At 36.1% G+C, this 23381-nt stretch overlaps 3 protein-coding genes across 3 annotated transcripts; 1 reads left to right on the top strand and 2 right to left on the bottom strand.

Annotated features, from left to right (window-relative positions):
* Nucleotides 1-1705, top strand: LOC306862412 (forkhead box protein I3-A-like). Its single transcript, XM_079405209.1, has 2 exons — nt 1-633; nt 737-1705. The coding sequence occupies exons 1-2, from the start codon at nt 90-92 to the stop codon at nt 1258-1260; spliced, it is 1068 nt and encodes a 355-aa protein (XP_079261335.1). The 5' UTR covers nt 1-89; the 3' UTR covers nt 1261-1705.
* Nucleotides 1706-17377: 15672 nt separating this feature from the next.
* LOC306862392 (H/ACA ribonucleoprotein complex subunit 2-like protein) lies at nt 17378-18662 on the bottom strand. Its single transcript, XM_079405184.1, has 4 exons — nt 18396-18662; nt 18164-18233; nt 17975-18080; nt 17378-17883 (listed from the first exon to the last, which is right to left on the bottom strand). Exons 1-4 carry the CDS (start codon nt 18544-18546, stop codon nt 17758-17760), a joined length of 453 nt encoding a protein of 150 aa, XP_079261310.1. The 5' UTR covers nt 18547-18662; the 3' UTR covers nt 17378-17757.
* A 140-nt stretch (nt 18663-18802) lies between these two features.
* Nucleotides 18803-23149, bottom strand: LOC306862391 (grpE protein homolog 2, mitochondrial-like). Its single transcript, XM_079405183.1, has 4 exons — nt 23030-23149; nt 21010-21169; nt 20060-20141; nt 18803-19970 (listed from the first exon to the last, which is right to left on the bottom strand). Exons 1-4 carry the CDS (start codon nt 23104-23106, stop codon nt 19645-19647), a joined length of 645 nt encoding a protein of 214 aa, XP_079261309.1. The 5' UTR covers nt 23107-23149; the 3' UTR covers nt 18803-19644.
* Between the last annotated feature and the right edge of the window lie 232 nt (nt 23150-23381).

Genomic DNA, 23381 nt, shown 5'->3' with positions numbered 1-23381 from the left:
GTGATGCACCTGACCGATCCACCTGTGTTAGACAGAGACAGCACAGCAGAAGGAGGTGTTTTCTCTCAGAACAAAAATAGGAGGAAAGCATGACGTCATTTGTTCCTCAAGCCCTTTCACCCCAGTTTCACAGCATGGGGCAGGAGTCCCAAGAGTTCAGCCTGTACGGTGACAACTTCTACAGCACTCAGCCTGTGCCTAGTCCACAGCAAACCCTGCCGTCCGCTTACGATTTCGGAGAATACGCCAGCCAGACCTCCAACCCTTACCTGTGGTTCAACGGACCTGGGCTCAATCCGGCTCCTTGTCTCAGCGGAGGGCCTCAGCACTACGGGCTGACGAAGCCGTACGTGGCCGCAGGGGGCTCGGATGGCGGTTTCAGCTGGTTCTCCCTGCCTTCTCAAGAAGATCTGATGAAACTCGTGAGGCCTCCTTACTCTTACTCAGCACTTATTGCGATGGCAATACACGGAGCCCCAAACCGCCGCCTCACTCTCAGCCAGATCTACCAGTATGTGGCTGACAACTTCCCCTTCTACAACAAGAGCAAAGCCAGCTGGCAGAATTCAATCCGGCATAATCTCTCGCTGAACGACTGCTTCATGAAAGTGCCCAGAGATGACAGCGATCCAGGTCAGAACATGTTTAAATGTTACTTCTTCTGTAACTGCTTGGCTTTTAGTTTAAGTTCTATATAATTTTCAACTGGCAAAATAACAGTTTCTTTATTTAACAGGTAAAGGAAACTACTGGACCCTTGACCCAAACTGTGAGAAGATGTTCGATAATGGCAACTTCCGTCGCAAGAGGAAGAGAAAGTCTGACTCTCTGGCTGAAGAAGAGGGAAAAGGCTATTCTGGATCGGACTCGGCTCTATCGAGTCCTAAAGAGCCCAGCGACACCTCAGAGAGAGGAAACTCTCCAGTCTCCACAGATCCGACTCCGTGTCTCAATGGCTTTCTAAGTCAAATGGAAGATGTGGCTTCAGGCTCTCGAGAGGCCCTTCTCCCATCTCCTCTAGCTTTGCCTTTGAGCCAAAGATCTTCTCCGCCTGGAGCATATGGCTCGTATTCTCCGAGCGCTACTGTGTCACAATGGGACACCCACATCCCTCAACCCGTCCCATCCAACGTCTCCACTTCGCCCACTTCGTACACAGACAGCTATAGTGACTCTATGGTCAACCAGTACACCAGCCATCTCTTTCCAGTGCTGGGCTCCTCTGACTTGCTATATCCGCGGGAGGGAACAGAGGTGTAGCATGGGATATAGCGCCGTCAGTTATGAACTGTGGCTGCAGGCACTTGAGGGAGCGGTCGGCCTGCATCGTGAGCCTAGTTCCCACCGCAGTGCCTGAGTCAGCAGGTCCGAGTGGATGCAGAGGAGATTCCCTCTATCAGACAGTTGTGTGAATGCCCTCACACGCTCTTCTCAGACTCACCTGCTGACATCATCTAATTCATGTTGCAGCTGAAAGATAACAGTAATCGCCTCGGGCTACTGCTCCCAGTCCCGTTTTTTTATGTTGTGGTTTTTGTTATGTTTTTGCAATTCTGTTAAACTGAAGCTCGTAAATGCACTGACTTTTGACATAAACATGAATTTGTCCATTTTTAAAATTTTGTATTTGTATTGTTCACTTTAGATATTTTGTGATTGTAATATATACTGTATTTGCCAAAATAAACATGCATATTGCAAATTCTACCGTGCTGTTATATATTTATGGTTAAAGGGATAGTTCAACCTAACAGTGTGGTTTGGTTGAGTAACAAACTATTACAAATGGTTTTTGTTGATTGAAATTAAGCTGAAGTAAAACAAGAAATAAATATATGATGAAACCCTTCAACTTAAAAAAATAGAAATGTTGCCTTGAGAACTAATATAAGCTGAAATAAACATAAAGCTAAATAGAAAAAATTAATAAAATGACAAAACAAAATTACTAAAACATAAACTTAAAATGAAACAGAAGTGAACTAAAAATAAAAGCTCAATTAAAATATTCACGAATATATAATTACGGTAAATAAGTTAAAATAATTCATGTTATTCCAAATCTGAATGATTTTCTTGTTGAACTCAAAAAATATTTTGAAAAATTAAAAATATTTTCTATTGTTGTTATTGCACACGGGCTTAAAACAACACAAAGAGGAGTAAATGATCAAAGAATTTAGTACTATTGTGGTTTCTTTTGTTTTTTCTGGATTAAACTTTATACTGAAAAATATAATTGTCCACTATATATTAAAGACTGAAGCACTGTATGTCATATGTACTCATTCAAAACAACTTAAAAGCAAAATTAAAGCCATGAAATGAAAAAAAACAATGAATGAATTTGATTAATGCTCACTATGAAGGCAGAGATGCAATGCACACTCTTAACAATAAAGGTTCTATATTGGCATCAATGGTCCTACAAAGAACCTTTACAATCCACTGAAACTTTTCATTCCGCAAAAGGTTCTTTAGATTATTCAAATGTTCTTCACACTAAGAAAAAAATGGTTATTTTAAGAACTGTTCACTGAAAGATTCTTTGCATGGGGAACCAAAACTGGTTTTCTATGGCATCGCAGTAAAAAAAACCTTTTGGAAACTTTATTTTTAAGAGTGCATCACAAAACTTTCACCCGTATTTCAGTCAGATTTATCATTCAGTGCTTATCAAGATGTGAACATCAACACTTGTGGCTCAGTTAAGTGACAGAATACCTGCTCACTGCCAATAGAGTCAGTGATCCATCCCATACTAAAGGAGACGTGAGGAGGAAGATCACTCAAGGAACCGTTAAACAACACGCCTTAAACACGAGAAGAAACAGCCATCATTAGCAGCAAGAGAGCAAGTCATCACACTAAAGAGGAGGTCAGGCAGGAGAAAAGACTGCGAAAGGGACAATAATCACAAATGCCTAATGTGTGAAAAGCCAAGAACACTTCAAGCCTAATGAGACCAACTTGTGATTGTCACTTCAGTTGTCAACACTACCTGCAGTCTGTCATTACAGCCACTGACCCACAGTAAAACAAAGGTGAGGGGAAATACAGCTGAAGGAACCGTTAAACAACAAACCCTAATCGAGAGGAAAAGACTGGTTTGACAAGCAGAGGGACAAAAAAAAAGATATATGAAACAAAAACTTCTTCCTCAGGCTCTCAAAGTCTTTGGTTGCAAATAGCTCAGATGAACGACAATATTCCTCGCAAGACTACACGTCTTTGTTGGAATCAGCCGAGCTGTAATCTAACATTCTATTATTCAGAGTATTTATTTCTTTATAAGTGTATCTGGTAACATGCGAAATGAACTCAATACAAGTTAAAGGGATTGTTCTCCCGAAAATGAAAATTCTGTTATCATTTACTCACACTCCACTTCTTCCAAACCTGTATAAAAAGATATTCTGAAGGATTTTGATAAGCAAACAGCTGAGGATCGCCAATGACTTCCATAGTATTTATTATTATCTATTTTTTTTTTTTCAGTGAAAGAAATGGGGCCTATTTTGGAGAACTTAAAAGGAGAAATGTGAAGCTTATAATTTTATAAAAGCACTTAAAAACAAATTGTGTATAACAGAAAAAATGGTGTAGGATTTACCATTTTCGTTCAGAAATTGCAAGTAAATTTCACAAATAATTACAAAGATATGGCAAGTAACACTGAATTAAACATGACATCTTGTACACTGTAAAAAAAAAAAAGTTGGGCAAACTTAAACGTTTAAGGCAACCAGCTTCAGCAGATTTTTTAGTTTTCTCAACTTCTTGTTTTATGTTTAACAAAAAGTTAAGAAATTTCCTAAAAAATAAGTTGAGAAAAATCAAAAATCAGCTGAAGCTGGTTGCCTTAAACTTTTAAGTTGGTTCAACTTTTTTTACAGTGTAGAACTGACTAAAACATCTTGTACTTCTTGTAAAACATACTCAAACTTTGTCAAACCTTTAAAAAAAATATAATTTTCTCAGTTTATTTGAGCTGCAAAACTGTTGCCATGTTTGCAGTCATTTTAGGGGTTTGCATTGTTGTCATGTTGTAATGTTAAAAATGAATATAAGTACTTTTAAATGTTTTTACACATTATCATGCATATTAATTATGCCTTGTGGCTGTATTATTGAAACATTGAGCATTTTAACAGTAACAAAGATTGGCCTCATTCACTTCCAAGTAAATGAGCGACAAGTGGACATTAATTTTTGTGGTAGCAAGCATTATGGCATAAAGCGCTGTTAAAACTGAGCTGAGCTTGTACTGCCAGCAAGACTGATTTGAATGGGACTGGTAGAGGTGTATGTGACATATTGTTTATTGTACATTATATCATGCAATATATCTAACTCGTTTGTTCCCTCAGGGAGTGAATCTGCTGATTGGCATTCACTGAACAGTAGGATACAGATCCTATAGAATATGTGACATACTGCTTGGTGGTTCTTTTCTGATTGCATGTCAAGACTTGGGAGTGCAGATACTGTAAAAAGAAAGAAAATTTGAATAGTAAATTGAAGGCCGATTCAGCAAGTTGATGATCTGGATCAGTTGGTTTACATAAGTATTCTGTCCTCGGTGGTCATGAAAGAAGTCAAATAAGCAGAGAATTGCTGAGGAGGAGACCTGCGGACTAATTCCTCCCATGGGAATCGTCTCTCAGCCCCTCTCCCTCTGACTGAACAAACGGAGGGAAACTGCCTCGTGCATGGCTTCCACCGTCTCATTTGGATGAGGAATGTGTAGGTAAGGTGGAAAATAAGGCACTAATGTAAAATAGGAAGATCATTCCTTCAGATTAGAGAAGAGTGAGTCAGCTGTTATTCACTGGTTTCAACAGGGTTTCACCTTTCAGTTCCCTAAACCGCATCCCTCCCACCTTCCCTACACAATACAGAGGGGTTAAAAGTCTTAAACTGCAAAAAATCTGGGACTTAATCAAATTTGATGAAAATGTACAGTGTTTGACAAATGTAAATTCTACTGAAGATTCTGCACTACTTCTTGGTCACTAATCAAAGAAGTACATTTGTGGCATTTGAAAAGGGTGGTTTGTGCAAAATAAAAGAGATATTCTTGCTTCCTTTGCAACAGATTCTAAAATTAATGTTGATATATCAATTTGTAGTTATTTTTCTAATTAACTTGACTCAAATATTTAATGTTAATAATACAATAAGTTATGGAAAAACACATTAAGTTAATAAAATGGCAAATAGATTGTTACTAGTATAAAACTTAATAAAAAGAAATATATAACTAAATAAAATAAAAAATAAATACGCAATTAAATAAATAAATAAATAACTGCTTAAATAGTAAGGCTTTACTGTATATGTAAAGATAAAAATGTCTTCTTATATTTGTACAAAAAGTTAAGATATTCTTGTTTCCATTTAGTTCATTCTAAATATCCATGTTAAGGTTTCTGCTTATTTTTTTAATTAACTTTTGACTTAAATTGTTGTGCTGGTAATAAAAAATTTTATGAAAAAAACAATAAATCATTTTTACTAGTAGTATGAAATAATAAATTAAATTAAAGTTAAGTTAAGTTAAGTTAAGTTAAGTTAAGTTAAGTTAAGTTAAGTTAAGTTAAGTTACGTTACGTTACGTTAAATTAAGTTACGTTCCGTTCCGTTAAGTTAAGTTGTTAAGTTAAGTTAAGTTAAGTTAAGTTCAGTTCAGTTAAGTTCAGTTAAGTTAAGTTAAGTTAAGTTACGTTAAATTAAGTTACGTTACGTTACGTTAAATTAAGTTACGTTACGTTACGTTACGTTACGTTACGTTACGTTACGTTACGTTACGTTAAGTTAAGTTACGTTACGTTAAATTCAATTCAATTCAATTTAATTCAATTAATGCACTACTACATAAATTGTTAGGCCATAAATACATAGAAGGATAAAAATGCCAAACATTCTTGCTTCCACTGAACTCATTCTGAAATCCATGTTAATACTGTTTATTATTCAAATTAACTTTTGAATCAATTTGTTATGCTAATCATACAATTTGAAATGAAAATAAGTTAGAAAAATGCTAAATGCATTTTTTACTATTTGCATAAAAATGTGAATGAATGAATCAATGAATGCATACATACATATACATAAAATGAAACCTTGACTTTGCTTTTATTAAAATGGGGGGAAAACTTTTTTCTACTTTTCATTACATTTATTCAGTTAGTCTAAACCAGTTCAGGTTCAGTGTAAGGTGGAAAACAATCATTTTGAAGAATGAATGTGTTTCTGCATGCAGCAGGACACAAGTCTATAACATTAGGAGTTTGAAATGTATTTATATTTCAATGACAATTTACGTTGAACGTAAGCTATCCCACTATGTCTAATAATGAACCATAATGATGCTGCCGACTGGAGTGAATGCCATGTTTTACCAGGGTGAATGCAGGTGAAGATTTACGGCCCAGCGGCAGCGCATGACAACAGTACGATGACAGCCCAGTCAGAGCTGATATACTGATATGACAATCACCTCTGCCTGTAACATCCAGTCCCTCCCTCCAGCTCTCGATTCCTCAGGTGTTTATTGTCAAAACACACCATTCACTGTCTCTTCACAACAAATTGACCCTACATTTAGATGTGTCACTTTGATCTAATTGATTGAATCTCACAAAACAGAGAGTGTTTATAGCCAGGTGCCTCAGCTGCTGTCTCCTGCTCTCATCTAGATTGGATTCATGCCTGTGGCCTAATGTATATGTGATACTGTAAAAAAAAAATGCTGTGTTTATGTTGCTCGGAGTTCAATAAACCAATAAAAATGTCACTGATGTGTGTTTAACATTTGGTGAGGGTTACCGGGGTTTTACTTTTCAGCTAACAATATTTATTTCACAGAATATTGTAAATGTTTGGGTATTAAATAAAACCTAAAAATAACCATTAAAGAACATTCTATATAGGTTCACTTTAGGTTGTTGTTGTTGTTTTTAAACTCCCTTTTTGAACTTCAACTAACGAATGAACTAACTAATAAATAAATCAAATTCGTGCTACCTAAGTGATTATTTATTTATTTATTTTTCAGTTCAGTGTCATGAGTCATTTTAAAATGCTGATTTGGTAAACAAACAAACAAACAAAATAAATAAATAAAATGTTGTGTTTCCCAAGTGATTTATTTATTTATTTGTTTGTTTGTTTGTTTATTCAGTATTCAGTGTCACATGATCCTTTTGAGTCATTTTCATATGCTAATTTGGTAAACTAACAAACTAACAAACAAACAACATGAATAAATACATTTAAATAAATAAATAAGTAAAATAATAAATAAATAAAATGTTGTGTTACCCAAGTTATTTCTTATTTTAATTTTTTTATTTTGTGCTTGATGTAGAATTTATTCCTGTGATGGCAAAGCTGAATTTTTAGCAGCCATTACGTCAGTCTTCAGTGTCACATGATCCTTCTGAGTCATTTTAAAATGCTGATTTAGTAAAATAAATAATAAATAAACAAATGGGAACCATATGCTAACATTAGAGGAATGCTTTGTGTTTGCTGAGACATTTGAAATGCTTTATATTTTTAGTAAGTCAATAATAAACACTGTGAGCTTTTCACAATCATTCAACTGAAACTTTTTGAAGTATTTGATGGAATTAGATTTCTTACAAATATTATGCTAATGATTGCAGTCTGTTAATGAAACTGTGCCGTCTCACTCATTTAAATCCACTTAAAGTAACGTTAAGATCTCAGTCCTGGCGTCTGTGCATGACAACAGAGACCTCATGATCACCAGGTCATCACAGATTGGCTGATAAACCTGGCATGTGCCGCTCATACACACACTCACACACACATCTCTAGACCTTAGAGACCTCGCCCTCCCTTCATACACACGTTCCTTCATCTCCATTCACACACACAATAGCTCCAATGCTGTCTGGCCTTGTTGAGGTGGCTATTGAGATCCGATGAGCTGTCTCTTATCCAACAACGCTGTAAGTGTGCCTTCTGTTTACTGACACATGCCACATCAATGGGCCAGTGTTGTTTGTAAACACAAGGCCCGATGGGGAGATAGATGGGGACAACTTGATTAAAGACGCCCCATGGCCCCGTCAAGTGCAGGTGTGGAGAAAACCTGTTGCATCCATCTGAGCAGATGTTTCTGAAGAGATGTTCATGGTCAATGTAATAAATGACAACAGTGAAAAATGAAAGTGAATGTTCTGTAGCTGTAAGCATGAAGCAATATGCTGCATGATAAATCTGGAAATTGCATAAATTGAAGAAGGATTTCATTATCAAATGAATTCACGCAATAAACTTAAGATGTTCATTTTAAACAAATGACATTGTGATAATAGTTGACAGTTGAATTCAGTTGTCCAGGCCTTTATTTACAAATAAGAAATGATAGAAAGTGAGACAGAATCATTTATATTCACTTAATAAATGGTTTCATACTAAATAAATCATTTCATATTAAAAAATCCGTAGTTGACTATACACACAATACATACAAAAAAGGTATTTAATGCTTTGAGTTTTTTAATGTTTCTGGGGGGGGGTTTCTTTTTCAAGAAATATTTTATATTATTATCAGTGTAAAAAAAAGGTTGTGCTGCTTAATATATTTGTGGGAACTGTGAATTCTTTGATTAATAGAAATGGATAGAATGTCATTTACATGAAATAGATTGTTTTGAAACATTATAAAATTTCCTTACTGTTACTTTTGATCAGTGTAATGCATCCTTGCTGAATAAAAGTATAAATGTCTTTCAAACAGTATACATAAATAAAATAATAAGAATTAAATCACTTTAAAACAAAATACATGATTAAGATTGCATAATGCATTATTTCATTATTATCCGAGTAAGTCTACGTCACATTATGGTATTCAGTGTTTTGAGTAGGCTATTTGTGAATGAATGTGGGGTTGGCCTGTACATATTCAGTGAGCTTTTCTGGTTTCTATTGCTTGTTCATTATCTGAAATGGTTTCTGTCACATCTACAGGGTTGCTTGTTGTTCCTTATTCTGAGCAAAATCGCAGAAACCCCCCAGTAATTCTTGGTAAATGTCATGTTTATCGATGAGCACACTTCAAGATTCAGTTACAGCTCATCATGTCCGTGCAAAATTATTACATTCACCATGACGGTTTTCACGTGTCACAGCAATGCATGTGTTGCCTAAGGACACTGTGCAGTGTGTGTGTGTGTGTGTGTGTGTGTGCTTGATTTAGTATAAAGATTGGCAGTTCTCACAGATATAAACTTTGTCTGACATGGCTAGTATTCCAGATTCTCCTATACAATAATTACAGTGGCAATTTGCATGTAAATATGAAGGGAAAATTGGTGCTGGAATGAAATCAGTCTGGCTTTACTGAACTCCTGCCAGAGAAGAAAACATTCTGGGAATTAAGACGACCTGAAGGAAATTCCTTTTAAAAGAGATAATACACATGGCATTTGTGCAAATAGGTTATTTTAAATATAGATTATATTAAATAATGCAAATATTTTTCAAGTTCAATAAAAATTAAAAAGCACAAAAATAAATTATATTAATAAATAATCTTAAATAAGTTAAATATTCAAATAATATAAAAAGAAAGAGTTAACTTCATTTATTCATTCATTCGTTTATTTATTTATTTCATAAGTGTAGCCTTATGGCACAAATGGAACCATCAGTCTTGCTTTTTCCTTCATGTTGTCTTGTTGTTGATATGTATGTAATAAATCAAATTCCATGTGGTAGCTTTTTATTTTCGCCTTTTATATGTTGAACAAATTTATTTATTTATCAATCAAACAATAACTATTTATCAAGACACAATCGTTTTCATTTATATTGTTAATTTTTATCAGATTTATACCCTACACATTCATAAAAAGCTTTACAAATAATATTATATCATAGCAAAACTCCATAAAATACCAAACCAAAAACCTGAGCAGTTTACATTATTTTCTTCAATGCAAAAACCATTTAGCAATAGAAGGGTTTCTAAAATGAGGAACAAGCCATTGTTACATGCGAATTTAACATAAAAGTAAAATACATCTTCTAAAGCTGTGGTCAGTCCCAAGAATATTCAAGGAAGGAAAAGTGCAAGCGAAACTATCCAGAGAGCTCCTTCTTAGCACAGAGCATTGTGTGAGCAGTGAATTGAACTTAAGTCCTAGATTCCGTTAGATATGAACAAACCTCTGACTGTGGCACATGTCCTGCCCCAGCATGCCTCATTTTCGTTGATTGCTTGTCGGACCCCTATAACCCAGCTCTCTACCCCTATAGACAAGCACCAGTCCCACGGGTTTCCTTCAGGACGCCTGAGAGAGGCCGGGTACGAAAACAACACAAACTCTCACACCTTCAGACACTTTTGGCGACAGAATCCCGGCTTGTCATCGTCTGGCCGGAGGATTAGTTTTACCGAGTGTCAACAGATTTGTCTCACTATAAATAAATATTCTCACCCAAAAATCACAATCGGAAAGATCAGGCAGGAAGAATTATGCAAAATCACATTATTATTTAGATCTCCTAACTGTCTATGAAATGTGACACTGAAATATGTGTTAGGGAAGGCCAAAGAAACGTATTATTTTCAAACGCCAGTCCAAATGATTCCTAACTGGGGTCTTTTCAAGTCTGTGCAGGTGGACATGCAAAGGTCTCATTTCCATATTTTTAGAGCTTCAAGTCATAAAGTACATCAAGAACCTGGAGTTACAGCTAAACTGGATCTGAGACATGCATCTACATCCGTTTATGCAGTTTTTCCCTCCTAATGGGGGACTGGGGTCTTCTGTTAAAGCCTGTGGCTACAGATGCCAGAGTGTGATAAATCAGAGCATCACTTTCTCTACCCGTCTGTCATTCGCAGGCACCACCAACACGGCTGGCCGCATGCCATTTGCCTAACTTCCAAAACCATAAAACTCTATAAAAGTCATGCCGTTTAATATTTAAAAGAGAGGAGCTGTGCTTTGCATGTCTGTGTGCAGTATTTCCATAAACCCCACTCATTTATGAGAGCAGTGGCTTGAAAGTTTTATAAAGACAAAGTAATGAGGGTGTTGAAATATAATGACATGAGTTTGTTTTCCATGGCTCTTGGGACATTCCGTATCGTACAGGGAGCTTCTGCACATGTCGCATAGATGCTTGTACTTGCGGTTTCTCATTTGTCAGCGGTGGCTTTCTCTTGTTCGACCCGTTAGATTTGAGCACTGATGGGTGTGGATGGTGCACTCAAGTGTGAACTGGATGACAGGGCTGACAGAAGTTTATGAACTGCAAAGCTGTCAGAGGTGGAGAACATGTCCTCACAAGCCCCTGGTCGCCCCAAGGCTGTCCTGATGGCACACTGACACCCCAATAACCCGATACAAGCACACACACACACTCACACACACAAAGGCTTTGGAACACAAGCAAAAATGTCACTGTTATGCAAATAGAGGTCAAGCTGCTGCTTTTTATGAAGATCGTAAAGAGTTGGTGATCTTAAGCCTGACGTGACATCTTGGTGCTCTAAACGATACGCTTCGAATCACTCAAGTATTATAATTCACTGCCCTCTGATCCCTCTATTATACTGTATGTCCATCTCTCTTCTCTTTCCGTGTGCATATTTTGATCTCTACAAATGAGCAATTAAGCGTGACAGAAAACCCTTTAATAGTTTTCTACAAAAACACTATGTCTTAAACTGAGCAGTTAGACCTTTTTCACAAAGCCCATATGACCAAAGTTTTTTACTTGAAAAGTCCCTGAGATATTTGATGTTAACTTTTGATTCGCAAAATTGCAACACTGTTCTTTTATATTTTTTCTTTTCTTTTTTTTTTAATAGTACTAAACATTAAAATTATATATCAAATAAATTAAATATAAATATTTTATTTTATTTTACAGTATTATGTATATTACTTATATATAATTGTGTTACATAATACATAAATTAAAATTAAAACTCCATATCAAATTCTACATAACATGCATAATAGAATTTATATTAAATCTGTTGGAAATGTTTTTAAAGATACATATAAAATATACTTTATATATTTTAATTTATTATGTAAATATAATAATATTGAATAATAATAATTATTATAATATAATATAATAATATTATATTATAATATTATTATATTATTAGATTTCTGAATTCCTGATGCAAATTAGGCTTTGCCATCACAAAATATTACAATAGAAAGCATTTCATAATATTACTGATTTTGCTTTATTTTTAACAAATGAATGCAGCTTTAATGAGTGTCAGAGACCAGGTAGAGTAAATAGAATTTCACTTGGAAACTAAAGAATAAACATAATTGAAACTGGAATTCTCTCTCTCTCTCTCTCTCTCTCTCTCTCTCTCTCTCTCTCGCTCTCTCGTGGGGCATTACTCTTGTCTGTCACTTCTGAGAGGAAGGAGTCAGGGGGTGTAAGCAGTTGGAGGGTTTACCTGCCTCATGCCCCGGGCTCAGAATTATTGCTCAACAGAATACGATGAAATCAGTAAATCTCCTGCTACACCTGCTTTATCACCAGCACCTGTCTGGAATAGAAACTGTCCCAGACTTTAGAGAGAGGGGAAGGAAAGATGGACCACACAAGAACATGCACAGAACTAGAGTTCCAGTAATGCTACAGTTGTACACACAGCATGAGTCCGACGTGTTGATTTATAAGAATAATATAAGACGTGAACCGGTTATAGCTGGCAGGCTGAAGCAGGGTGAAGTGTGTGAGAGGTGAGGGTTTATCACGGCGGCGCGTGCTAGTGTTCGAGAGGGGACGGCAGGCGGCAGGTGCACTGTTGACAGCCTAAACATGTGCAAGGACAGTGCCAAGCAAAAGACATTTCAGCCAAGATACTGAGAAAAGTAGATGAACCGGGACCTGAATCCTCCTGCATTTCCATCTCAAACAGCCAACTCCGTACGTTAAACATGTCAACAGAGAAAAGAAAAAGAAAATGTGTGGAGATTTGGGAGATAAAGACAAAATAAATGATAGACAAGGGTATGGAAGAAAACCAACTGTACTTTGGTTTTCTCCGTCTTTCAGTTATTGCTGTCTCATACAAGGCCTAAAATCACAGTGCCTTTTTTTCTGTGCTGTGTAATAGCTTGACATTAGAACAAGTGTTAAATTAACCTAAAAATAATCCAGAACTAAAAACATAATCGTGCAAATATCTTTATGTATAACTGAATTTCCATTGTGCAAAATGTAGCTATAATGCTGTTGTGTTGTGGGTAGTTGCAAGGCTGCCGCTATGGGTTGCTAAGTTGTTCGGAGTGGGTTTTAACATATGTGGTTACTAGGGTGTTTTGGTTGGTTGCTATGTGATTTAAGCTAGTCTTTCAACTTGTCCAGCTGTCAAGTGCCTAAAATCCCTCTGAAACCAATTAAAACTTTAACAGTTTGTGTTTTTTGTTTTGTTTTGTTTACCAAAAGAGTGCTCCAAATCTAAAATCTTGATGTTTTATTTTTTTGTTTTGTTTGTTTGTTTAGTCTTGTTTCGTTCTTCCAGCAGGGTGTTCCAATGATATTCTGTTCTTTGTTTATTTGTTTTGTCCTTTTCCAGCTATTATGTGCTACAAATTTAAAATCTCAATGATGTTTTTGTTTTAAAGTTTCAATGACATTCAGTTTTTTGTTTTGTTTTTTTCCAGCAGGTTGCTCTACATCTAAAATCTTAAAGATGTTTTGTTTTGTTTGGTTTAGTTTTGTGTTTCGTTTGGTATGGTTTCGTTCTTCCAGGAGGGTGTTCCACATTTAAAGTCTCAGTGACAGTCTGTTTTTTGTTTGTTTGTTTGTTTTTGTTATTTTCCAACTGTGTACTACAAATCTAAAAAGATGTTTTGTTTTAAAGTTACAATGACACTCAGTTTTTTTGTTTTGATTTGTTTTGTTTTTCCAGCAGGGTGCTCTACATCTAAAGACTCAATATTACATTTTTTGTTTGTTTGTTTGTTTGTTTCGTTTCAATCTTCCACATTTAATGATATTATTCAATGATATTCTTTTTTTTCCAGCTGTGCTACAAATCTAATCTCAATTACATTTTTGTTTTGTTTTAAAGTTTCAGTGACATGCAGTTTTTTGTTTCATTTTGTTTTTCAGCTATGTGTTACAAATCCAAAGTCTCAATGATATTCTGCTTAGATGTGGCTCAAGTAAAAAAACAAAAAAACAAAAAAAAACAAATCATCCACTGCATGAAAATTGTATATATGATCACATAGAAATGTAACAGCTCACCTTTCCTCACATGACTTGAGGAATCGTTTGTGCCCGTTATACAATGGGTTGTGTGCTGTAGTTTAATACTTATGCCTTAGGGTTTGTTCAAACAGCAATAGTGATTACCTTAAAAGAACCCCTAATTAGTGGTGGTACAATGCAGGGAAACAATATCACATCTCTGTAACTAAAAGAATGAATTACTTGAATTTATTTTTCCATTCCTTTGGGTTGTTTATCCTCCAGCACCCATATTAAACAGTGGCCACATTTTCAAGTGTGTACACTAAAACATTGCTGAACTTTAAAGCTTGTTTGGTAAACTCATGGCACTGGCTGTGTCACCATCCCCCTGGACACAGGTGACTCACGTCAGACCCCGTCCTGCTGTTGAGAGTAAATAGGCAAACACGTGGCCTGGAATGTGGCTCACAGGAAGGACATATGCATGTCCTTGTCACATTTTTTCTCTATGCATTAATGCAGTTTTTTGCCACCAAGATCTTTATCCAGAACGAATATGCAATTCAGTAGCCAATGCTTGTGTCCGATTACACAATTTTGATAAACATCAGTGTGTATCTCAGGCAACAAAACACCAAACATTTCTAAAAATCCAATCAAAATTATTTTTGCATTTCCCACAATGGCTATGAAAGAAAAAAAAATCAGTATTGTTTTTCATTGTTGTCCTTCCAGCACATACGTTCCTCCAAGTACCTCCTCAGACCTGGTGGACTACCTGTGCTCCTGGTCCCTCAAAAGACAAGAAAAACATGTATAATCCAATACAATGATGAAATGTGAAGCAGAAGAAGCTGTATTATCCATGTCTTCCATGCTTGGTGTCTTTGTATGTCTTTATTATGGAAGCAGTAGCAGTAGTCTGAAGCACCATCCAGTTCTCAGGTTTTGACAAACTGAGGGAATAAATCCCCTCTCTTGTGCTTTTATACATGATTTGGGAGTAATATGTGACAAAAAACAACAAACATCATGGGACTAAGAGCATTTCAGTATTAAATATTTAAGATGTCAACACAGCCTGAACAAGCACCAGGCATCTGGGCCTAGGGAGACGAAAGAGACAAGCAGTGGAGTCTGTTTATCAGTTTCAACACCTAACACACACTGTGTTGCTTCACCAAACAAAGAGGCCTTACTCCACTTATTTTCATATTCTATTACAGTCATGAGCTTTAAGTAAATATATGAGCATGATGAGGGATATCTATCATGTCTCGATACAATATAGACCATACAAACAATGAACTTCAGTGAGGAGTGTGTAAAGGGGTTGGGGGTTACTAGAATAACCTCGAATGGAAGAACTGTTTCTGGAAGTACAATACTGCCACCATGTGGACTGTTGGTAAAACCACTGTTATGTAGAGCTTCCTTTTAGCTTAGTTTGCCAAACGACTTTAGGCGGCCGACTTTATGTACTACTTTATGGGCAGATTATTCTAGTTTTTAAGAGGAAAACAATGCCTCCACAATACAGAGTAACATGTACATATAGGATAGATAGATAGATAGATAGATAGATAGATAGATAGATAGATAGATAGATAGATAGATAGATAGATAGATAGATAGATAGATAGATAGATAGATCTATCTATATATATATATATATATATATATATATATATAGTGCTGCTTGAAAGTTTGTGAGCCCTTTAGAATTTTCTATATTTCGGCATAAATATGACCCAAAACATAATCAGATTTTCGCACAAGTCCTGAAAGTATTGATGTTGCTCATCAGGCTAGAAAAGGTTACAAAACCATCTCTAAAGAGTTTGGACTCCACAAATCCGCAGTCAGACAGATTGTGTACAATTGGAGGAAATTCAAGACCACTGTTACCTTCCCGAGAAGTGGTTGACCAACAAAGATCACTCCAAAGCAGAACGTGTAATAGTCTGCGAGGTTGCAAAAGTTCCCAGGGTAACTTCTAAGCAAGGCCTTTCTTACATTGGCTAATGTTAATGTTCATGAGCCTACCATCAGGAGAACGCTGAGCAACCGTGGTGTGCATGGCAGAGTTGCAAGAAGAAAGCCACTATTCTCCAAAAAGAAAATAGCTTGCTAAAGATCATGTGGACAAGCCAGAGGACTATTGGAGAAAGGTTTAATGGATGGATGAAACCAAAATAGAACTTATTGGTTTAAATGAGAAGTTATTATATTCGGAAAAAAGAACTCACTGCATTCCAGCTTAATAATCTTATCCCATCTGTGAAATGTGGTGGTGGTAGTATCATGGCTTGGGCCTGTTTTGCTGCATCTTGGCCAGGACAGCCTGCCATCATTGATGGAACAATGAATTCTGAATTATACCAGCAAATTCTAAAGGAAAACAGCTGGACATCTGTTTAAGAACAATCTCAAGAGAACGTGGGTCATGCAGCAAGACAACAACCCCAAGCACACAAGTCATTCTACCAAAGAATGGTTAAAGAAGAACAAAGTTAATGTTAATGAATGGCTGAGTCAAAGCCCAGACCTTAATCCAATTAAAATGTTGTGGAAGGACCTAAGCAAGCAGTTCAGAGGAAAGCAGGAGGAAACCCACCAACATCACAGAGTTTAAGTGGTTCTGCACTAAGGAATGAGCTAAAACTAGGAATAGGCCTACATTTTATTGTGCAGGACTGATCAGCATTTACAAGAAACTTTACCTTCAGTTACTGCAGCAAAAGAGGGTCACACCAGATACCGAAAGCAAAGGTTCACATACTTTTTCAATGCAGATATATAACACTAGATCATTTTTCTCAATAAATAAACGACAAAATATTTTTCTCTTTTTTTGATTCGGTTCGCGGTCGTCTACTTTTAGGACATATATAAAAACCTGATGATGTTTTGGGTCAGATGTAGAAATATAGAAAATGCTAAAGGGTTCAAACTTTCAAGCAGCACTGTGTGTATATATACACACACACACTTATTCTCTCAGAATTGATTCGATTTTGATTATTTTTATTTTTCCAAGTTCATAACACTGCATTTTAAAATAAAACATGCCAAATTTTATGAATAGAAATGACAAAACCAGTTAAATCAAGACCAAAGAAATCAGATAATGAGTACAAAAAAAAGAGAGAAAAAGTTTATTTTGACATCTCTTGGAGCTCTCTGGGGTCCACTGTCCCAAAGCAGTTATGGAAAACGAAAAGCAAACCAATCAATACATCAAGCATAACAGAGATCAAGAGTCTCAAGCATGGAGAAACACAACAGGCTAAACAACAGCTCCATGCACCGTCCGGTGACATGAACTTTACACAAATCACATGTAAACTGCTATCATACATTTGTGCTTAGTTCTGCAAATGAAGTCCACAAAGAATCCAGAATTGGTTTCAGTCTCTAAATGACATGACAAATGCACTGGTGAACAAACACCATGCGAAGTCACTCCATTCTAATTTCTCATTTCAATTGATAATTAAAAAATAAAACATTCAAGTGTCCTCAGATTGGTTTGGGCAGAGACGTGACTTCCTCCAGACACTCATCATAGGCTTCTTTATATTCATCATGTGGTTTGACCATGATAACACAGGTGGGACGCTTCGATCCAGCTGATGAGCCCAAATCCTGCAGAAAGAGGAAAACAAACACATGAGTATTGTAATTCTGTACTGTGTATTTGATTTAGAAATATTGTACCGCCTTCTGATGAACTTACAGCTTTAGATGGCACATAAGCATAGGGCAGGTTTCTGTCTTCACACATGATTGGTAAATGGCAATACACCTCTATAGGAAGAGTGTCTCCAGCAAGCACCACAATACTACAAGATGACAGAAAATGTGTTCAATTAATTACTGTGGATTGAATGATGCTGAAACAGGAGGAAAAGAAACCTCGGCTTACCCCTTCTCTCCTTTGTTGATAAACTTCTGTACTTCTTTTACTCCTCGTCGGATTTGTTTGATTTTAGCCGCTTTGTAAAATAATGAAGAACATTTATAATGAATACCTGACTGAAATCACGTGGCTTTCTCTTTGACGATAAACTATATATAGCAATATTTAACACATTTTATTCAGATTCTAAAATGCTATAGCTTAGTTAAAGAATAAAAGTTTCAAAACATATTTTTACCTTTTTTGACGCACTTGTAGAGCTTTTTGCTTAGTTTGCGCGACGCGAGTGGGTTTGCGATTGGGTTTACATTAGCTATTAATTCTTGATAGGATTTCTCCGTTCCCCCGGTCTCCTCTTCGACCGTTTTCTCCTTCTTTACCTTTGTCATGTTTCGCTACAATATGTGAAACTAACTTGAGGACGATTTTTCTGTTGCTGGACAACACACGTGCAGCAACTCTGACCGTTCTTCCGGTTTTTCTTTTTTTCTCACACACACGCGTCACGAACTGTGAGCAACATTTGTAAACACTGACCCCTAGTGCACAGAATTAACAAATGAGATTTTATTCAGTCAAAACAGAGTCAGCACACATACACTCCAAACTAATCATCTGCAACATTTACAAAGAATACATTTGTAAAAACCTTAGTTTAAAGAAAATAGCTTATAGTTTTTCTTCTCAGCTACGAAAAAAAAAAAAAAAAAAAACATATAAATACTTTTTGTTCATTTTATCTCCCAAATAACATTCAGTCCAATTCCACTTTGGATGCATGTATATCTTATGTGCATTACTCCCCTCAAAAAAAAAGAAAAAAAGATCTTTTAGCATTTATTTTGGGTATTGGTGGCCTATAACTCTTACTTGACACATTTCACAACAGACTGACTTTCTGGTAACGTTAAAATAACATTCTATGCATTAACATTAAAACTAACTAGTATGAAGTAGAGGGAACAGTATATTCTTAAATGAACATTAATCAAGATCAGTGAATGCTGTAAACATGGCTGTTCTTTGTTAACTCGCGATACTTCATTAACTAGTGTTAAACATATAGAATCTTATTATAAAGTGTTACTTTCTTATAAAAGTCATTACTGCTTTATCCCTTAAGCTCCAAAACTACTAATCACTTACATAAACCACCATGACAAGGGTGTAAAGTGCATTTTCCAGGACAATTGAACACTGTGATTCTTATTAAACTACAAATGTCTTAAGACAATAATGAATCTTTCCAAACATTAAATGGGCATTGGACATTCTGTAAATCAGGGGTTCAAAACTAATCAAAAAAATGACAAAAAAAAAAGCCTGATCACTCCGTGTTGATTACAAAAAAAAAATTATAAATACATATAAATAACCATTACTTCAAAGATTAAGTCAAACATGTAGTTATCTAGAGATGCAAGAACAATGGTATCGTACATAGTAAGAGAGAGAGAGTGTGAAAAAACCAAAGCAGGAGAGGACTGTCACCGCCCCTGCATCTTCACAGCTATACCCACATGGGCATGGCGAATGGTACGTCCATGCAGCATGTAACCATCTTGCTTCACCACAGCTATGGTGCCAGGCTCCACTCCCTCTGCTGGAGTATGACAGACTATTTCATGCTGATATGGGTCGTAGGTGGATCCCACAGGGCTCATCTTCTGCAGTCCATGCTTGGTGAAGATGTCCTGCAGCCGTCCCTGTATGCGTGCCATGTATTGTGTGAGCTGCTGCACTCCATCTCCCTCCTCAACCTTCTCCAACAGGTCTGCCACCTCCACAATGTCACGGCAGAAACTTTGAATCCCTATAGGAGGAGCGCATTGTTTAATGTAATACTGCTTTAACCATGCAGTGTGAACAGCTAGAATGTGTAGTTAAATTAAAGTAGGTTACCAAATAGTTTGGCGTCCTCAACAAATTTCTGTGTTCTTCTTCTGACATTGTCTGAGTCAGCTAGGGCTCGTTTGTATCTCTCCTGTGAAGAGCACAAAAGGCGAGTTAATAATTACCATAATAAAAAAAAAAAAGAAAATTACAAATAAAACACTGATTAAAACTAATGGCCATTATAATTTAATTATAGCAATTAAAGTAATTAAAACTGTGTAATTACAAAGTATGTGTACGACACATACTTAATATTCACTAAAAATGGTGCATTATCAATAAATCAATGAAACTGACCATTGAAAATGCTCTCAAAATGACCAACTACTGACCGGGTCAATGTAGCAGTTAATAATTATCCCTTATTAATGTTGCATTTACTCCATAACACCATTTAAATGTATATTTAAGCTGTAAATGAGTGTTGTTGTGTTTTTTCAATGAATGTGTTTGGTTAATTACAAAGCTACAATAGCTTACAAATACCCTTTTGCCAACAGAACGGTTCACGATCTGAAGCCAAAGTCTGTTCTTGGCTTGAGGAATGAATGATGATGCAATGCTGGTACGTGTTGTTTACCTGACTATAACAGTCAAAAAACAAACAAACACTGCTGTTTGTGCAGGCAGTTCAGCACGTGGTGTTCACAGTAAGAGATTCTAGCATACTGGCAGATTGCATAAACTGCTGGTACTCTTATCTGTTCTTTTTGAAGATAAATTGAAACCAAAGGTATTCATTCATTTGCTGAGTGAAACAGGCAGTATCAGCATTTCTCCACCCACCAGCAAATTTTTAGGGCTCGAGTTGAACCGATCTTTCCAGCCCAGAACCCCCCTTTTTGCAGTGGAAATGCAAAGTGGAAGTGGTTTGAGAACAGACACAGGCTGGAAACCCACAGTGGAACCACGTTGGGGCTGGACAAGGGGTAAAACAGTACCGAATGTGAACTTACTGTGAGGTCGTGAACCTGCTCTTCCAGTTTTCTAGCTTTCTTCTGTAAGGTCCTGACATGTGTCACAGAGTGACTGTGGTTGTCATCTCCATCGTCACCATGGCAGTCATCACCAGCACTACGATGTTCTGCTGCAGTGCTGAAGAGGCCTACGACAGACCTGGAGGAAAAAAAAAAAAAAAACTGTTGTCAAATGCTCAGTGTGATTAACACTTTAAAATGTGCATCAATGAGATTATCAAACATCTGATAAAAATGTTACAATTATATACAAGTAATTTACATAACTCCGGTTCAGTAATTAGCATCTTGTGAAGTAAAAAGAAACTAATAGCCTACAACATTAAGCGTTTTACCTTTAAACCTTCTGTTAAAAATGCAAGTCTATAACCCATAATAAATGTATTTTCCAATAAAAGTTAATCTCCTTTTGTCCTCTCACATCAAAATCCACCAATAAACTGTTTTTGCATGTAAACAGTGCTTAATCTGTGCATATTTCACTCCTGATTCAGAGGAGACGATATTGGAGAAAGCAGCATTATGGATAATTATGGAGGCAAGGGTTGAGTTAAAAAGGATGATTTTGTTTTTTTTTTTTTTTAAATACGTGTATCTTTTTACTTCAGAGCTGTTGAACAGGAGTCATGTGGATTATTTTGTTTTTATCAGCTGTTTGTACTCCGATTCTGACGGCACCCATTCACTGCAGAATATCTATTGGTGAGCTAGTGGTAAATTTAAATGCTAAAATTAATGTTAAATTTCTCCAAATCGGTTCTGATTTGGAAACAAACTCCTCTAGATCTTGGATGGCCTGAAGGTGAGCAACTTTTATTTTTTGTTTATTTATTTGATTATTTATAGGATTGTGGTATTTAGCTTTGTGCTAAGCATAATTTTTTTTTATATTTCTTTATAAAATTTCCTACATTAAAAAGATCTGATTGACAAATTAATATTACATGAAACCAGTGCAAAAAAGATCTGATTTGATCCCAAAATATTTTAAACTTTTCAAAGCTTTAGTCCTTCGCATTTGCTGTTCTTTATGGTAGGATTCAATAGATATAAAGTCAGATCAAGCCAAAAAGCCACTTGGATCATTTTTTCTACGGTGGCCGAGAAGTGCAAAACAAATCACTATTCTGAAAACAAAATAACAAATTACAAACGCAAATCTAAAAAACTAAATAACATGGGCGGCCACACACATTTTATTTTACACAAAAGGTGTTAATAAATATTAAATAGAAAATAATTTGTAATAAAAGTAATAAAAACTTCTCACTCTATCCTAAACAAGAACTCTTCAATTTTTAATTAATTTCAATGTGGGTTAAATTTGATCCAAATGGACTAAGATGGCTGCAGTTTCTTGGAACAATAGGAGGGTTAACTTGACCCGTTTACATCAAGAGAATCCACAGGAATGCAACAAAAGCCATTCATCACACAAATAATTACACGTTTAGTCCGTTTAACATGTATAGCTAGTTGTGAAAGCAAATGAGCCGTAGGATTGAGGAGTACACAACGGAAAGTAATGTTTTGAAAACACAAAACAACCCTTTAAATCCACCAGAGGGCTTGTTGATGCCCTTACTATGATATCTGATACTGTTTTTATTCAGGTTGTAATAGTATTGTTACATATAATAGCCCGTAACTAAGAAAAGACGAAACTTTAAAGCAAGACACAGATGTGATTTCAAAGCTGACAGATGTGATTGATGGGCAATCTTGCTAAACTATTTTAAACACGATATAAACTATCAAACCACCCACGGTCGACGTGTTCGTAGTTTCTAAACAAATTTAAACTCGTCTAGGTTGTATTTATTGGTTAGATTGAGGTTTGAGTCCCGCTAAACCGTTAACTCACTCGTTAGCCAGTTAGCAGCGACGCTAACCCCACAACACTTTAAACGGTGAAAATGGCGATAATGTTAACAAAACCCCATTTTTCTCGTGTCATTGGCACATTTGTTTGAATATTACGCCATAAATCATACTTTACCTGTTGACTGCACTTGGTGTTAACCTGCACAAATCGATGGGACATCTTCTCGTTACGAACAGAAAGCGCACGGCCATCTCCTCAGCTGCTTGTGTCCTGTGTGGTCTGACTCGGGAGCGCGCGCGTGCGTGCGTGACTTTCTCGACGAGTTTAGAATCACTGAGTCGATTCACAAAAACGACTCTGAATCTCGCCTTCCTGCCTCTGCAAAGAATTAAAATCCTGGATATACTGCAAATGTATTTTTCGCCAATAAATGAAAGAAGAAGAAGAATGTATTTTTCATTATAAAACCGTAAGTTCAGGCGGGTGTTTTTGTTCTTGTGTGTGCTGTATTTGATGTTTTATTAAA

Source organism: Barbus barbus (genome assembly GCF_936440315.1).
Source record: "Barbus barbus genome assembly, chromosome: 43".
In the NCBI taxonomy this organism is placed as follows: Eukaryota; Metazoa; Chordata; class Actinopteri; order Cypriniformes; family Cyprinidae; genus Barbus; species Barbus barbus.
This window is presented reverse-complemented; position numbering and strand designations above follow the sequence as displayed.

Coding starts and splice junctions, on each gene's coding strand:
- LOC306862412 (XM_079405209.1), top strand. CDS start 90: ATGACGTCATTTGTTCCTCAAGCCCTTTCACCCCAGTTTCACAGCATG. Junction 634..736: donor CAGAGATGACAGCGATCCAG/GTCAGAACATGT, acceptor TTTATTTAACAG/GTAAAGGAAACTACTGGACC.
- LOC306862392 (XM_079405184.1), bottom strand. CDS start 18,546: ATGACAAAGGTAAAGAAGGAGAAAACGGTCGAAGAGGAGACCGGGGGA. Junction 18,234..18,395: donor CTACAAGTGCGTCAAAAAAG/GTAAAAATATGT, acceptor TATTTTACAAAG/CGGCTAAAATCAAACAAATC. Junction 17,884..17,974: donor CTTATGTGCCATCTAAAGCT/GTAAGTTCATCA, acceptor CTCTTTCTGCAG/GATTTGGGCTCATCAGCTGG.
- LOC306862391 (XM_079405183.1), bottom strand. CDS start 23,106: ATGGCCGTGCGCTTTCTGTTCGTAACGAGAAGATGTCCCATCGATTTG. Junction 21,170..23,029: donor ACACCAAGTGCAGTCAACAG/GTAAAGTATGAT, acceptor TTTTTCCTCCAG/GTCTGTCGTAGGCCTCTTCA. Junction 20,142..21,009: donor AGCAGGTTCACGACCTCACA/GTAAGTTCACAT, acceptor TGCTCTTCACAG/GAGAGATACAAACGAGCCCT.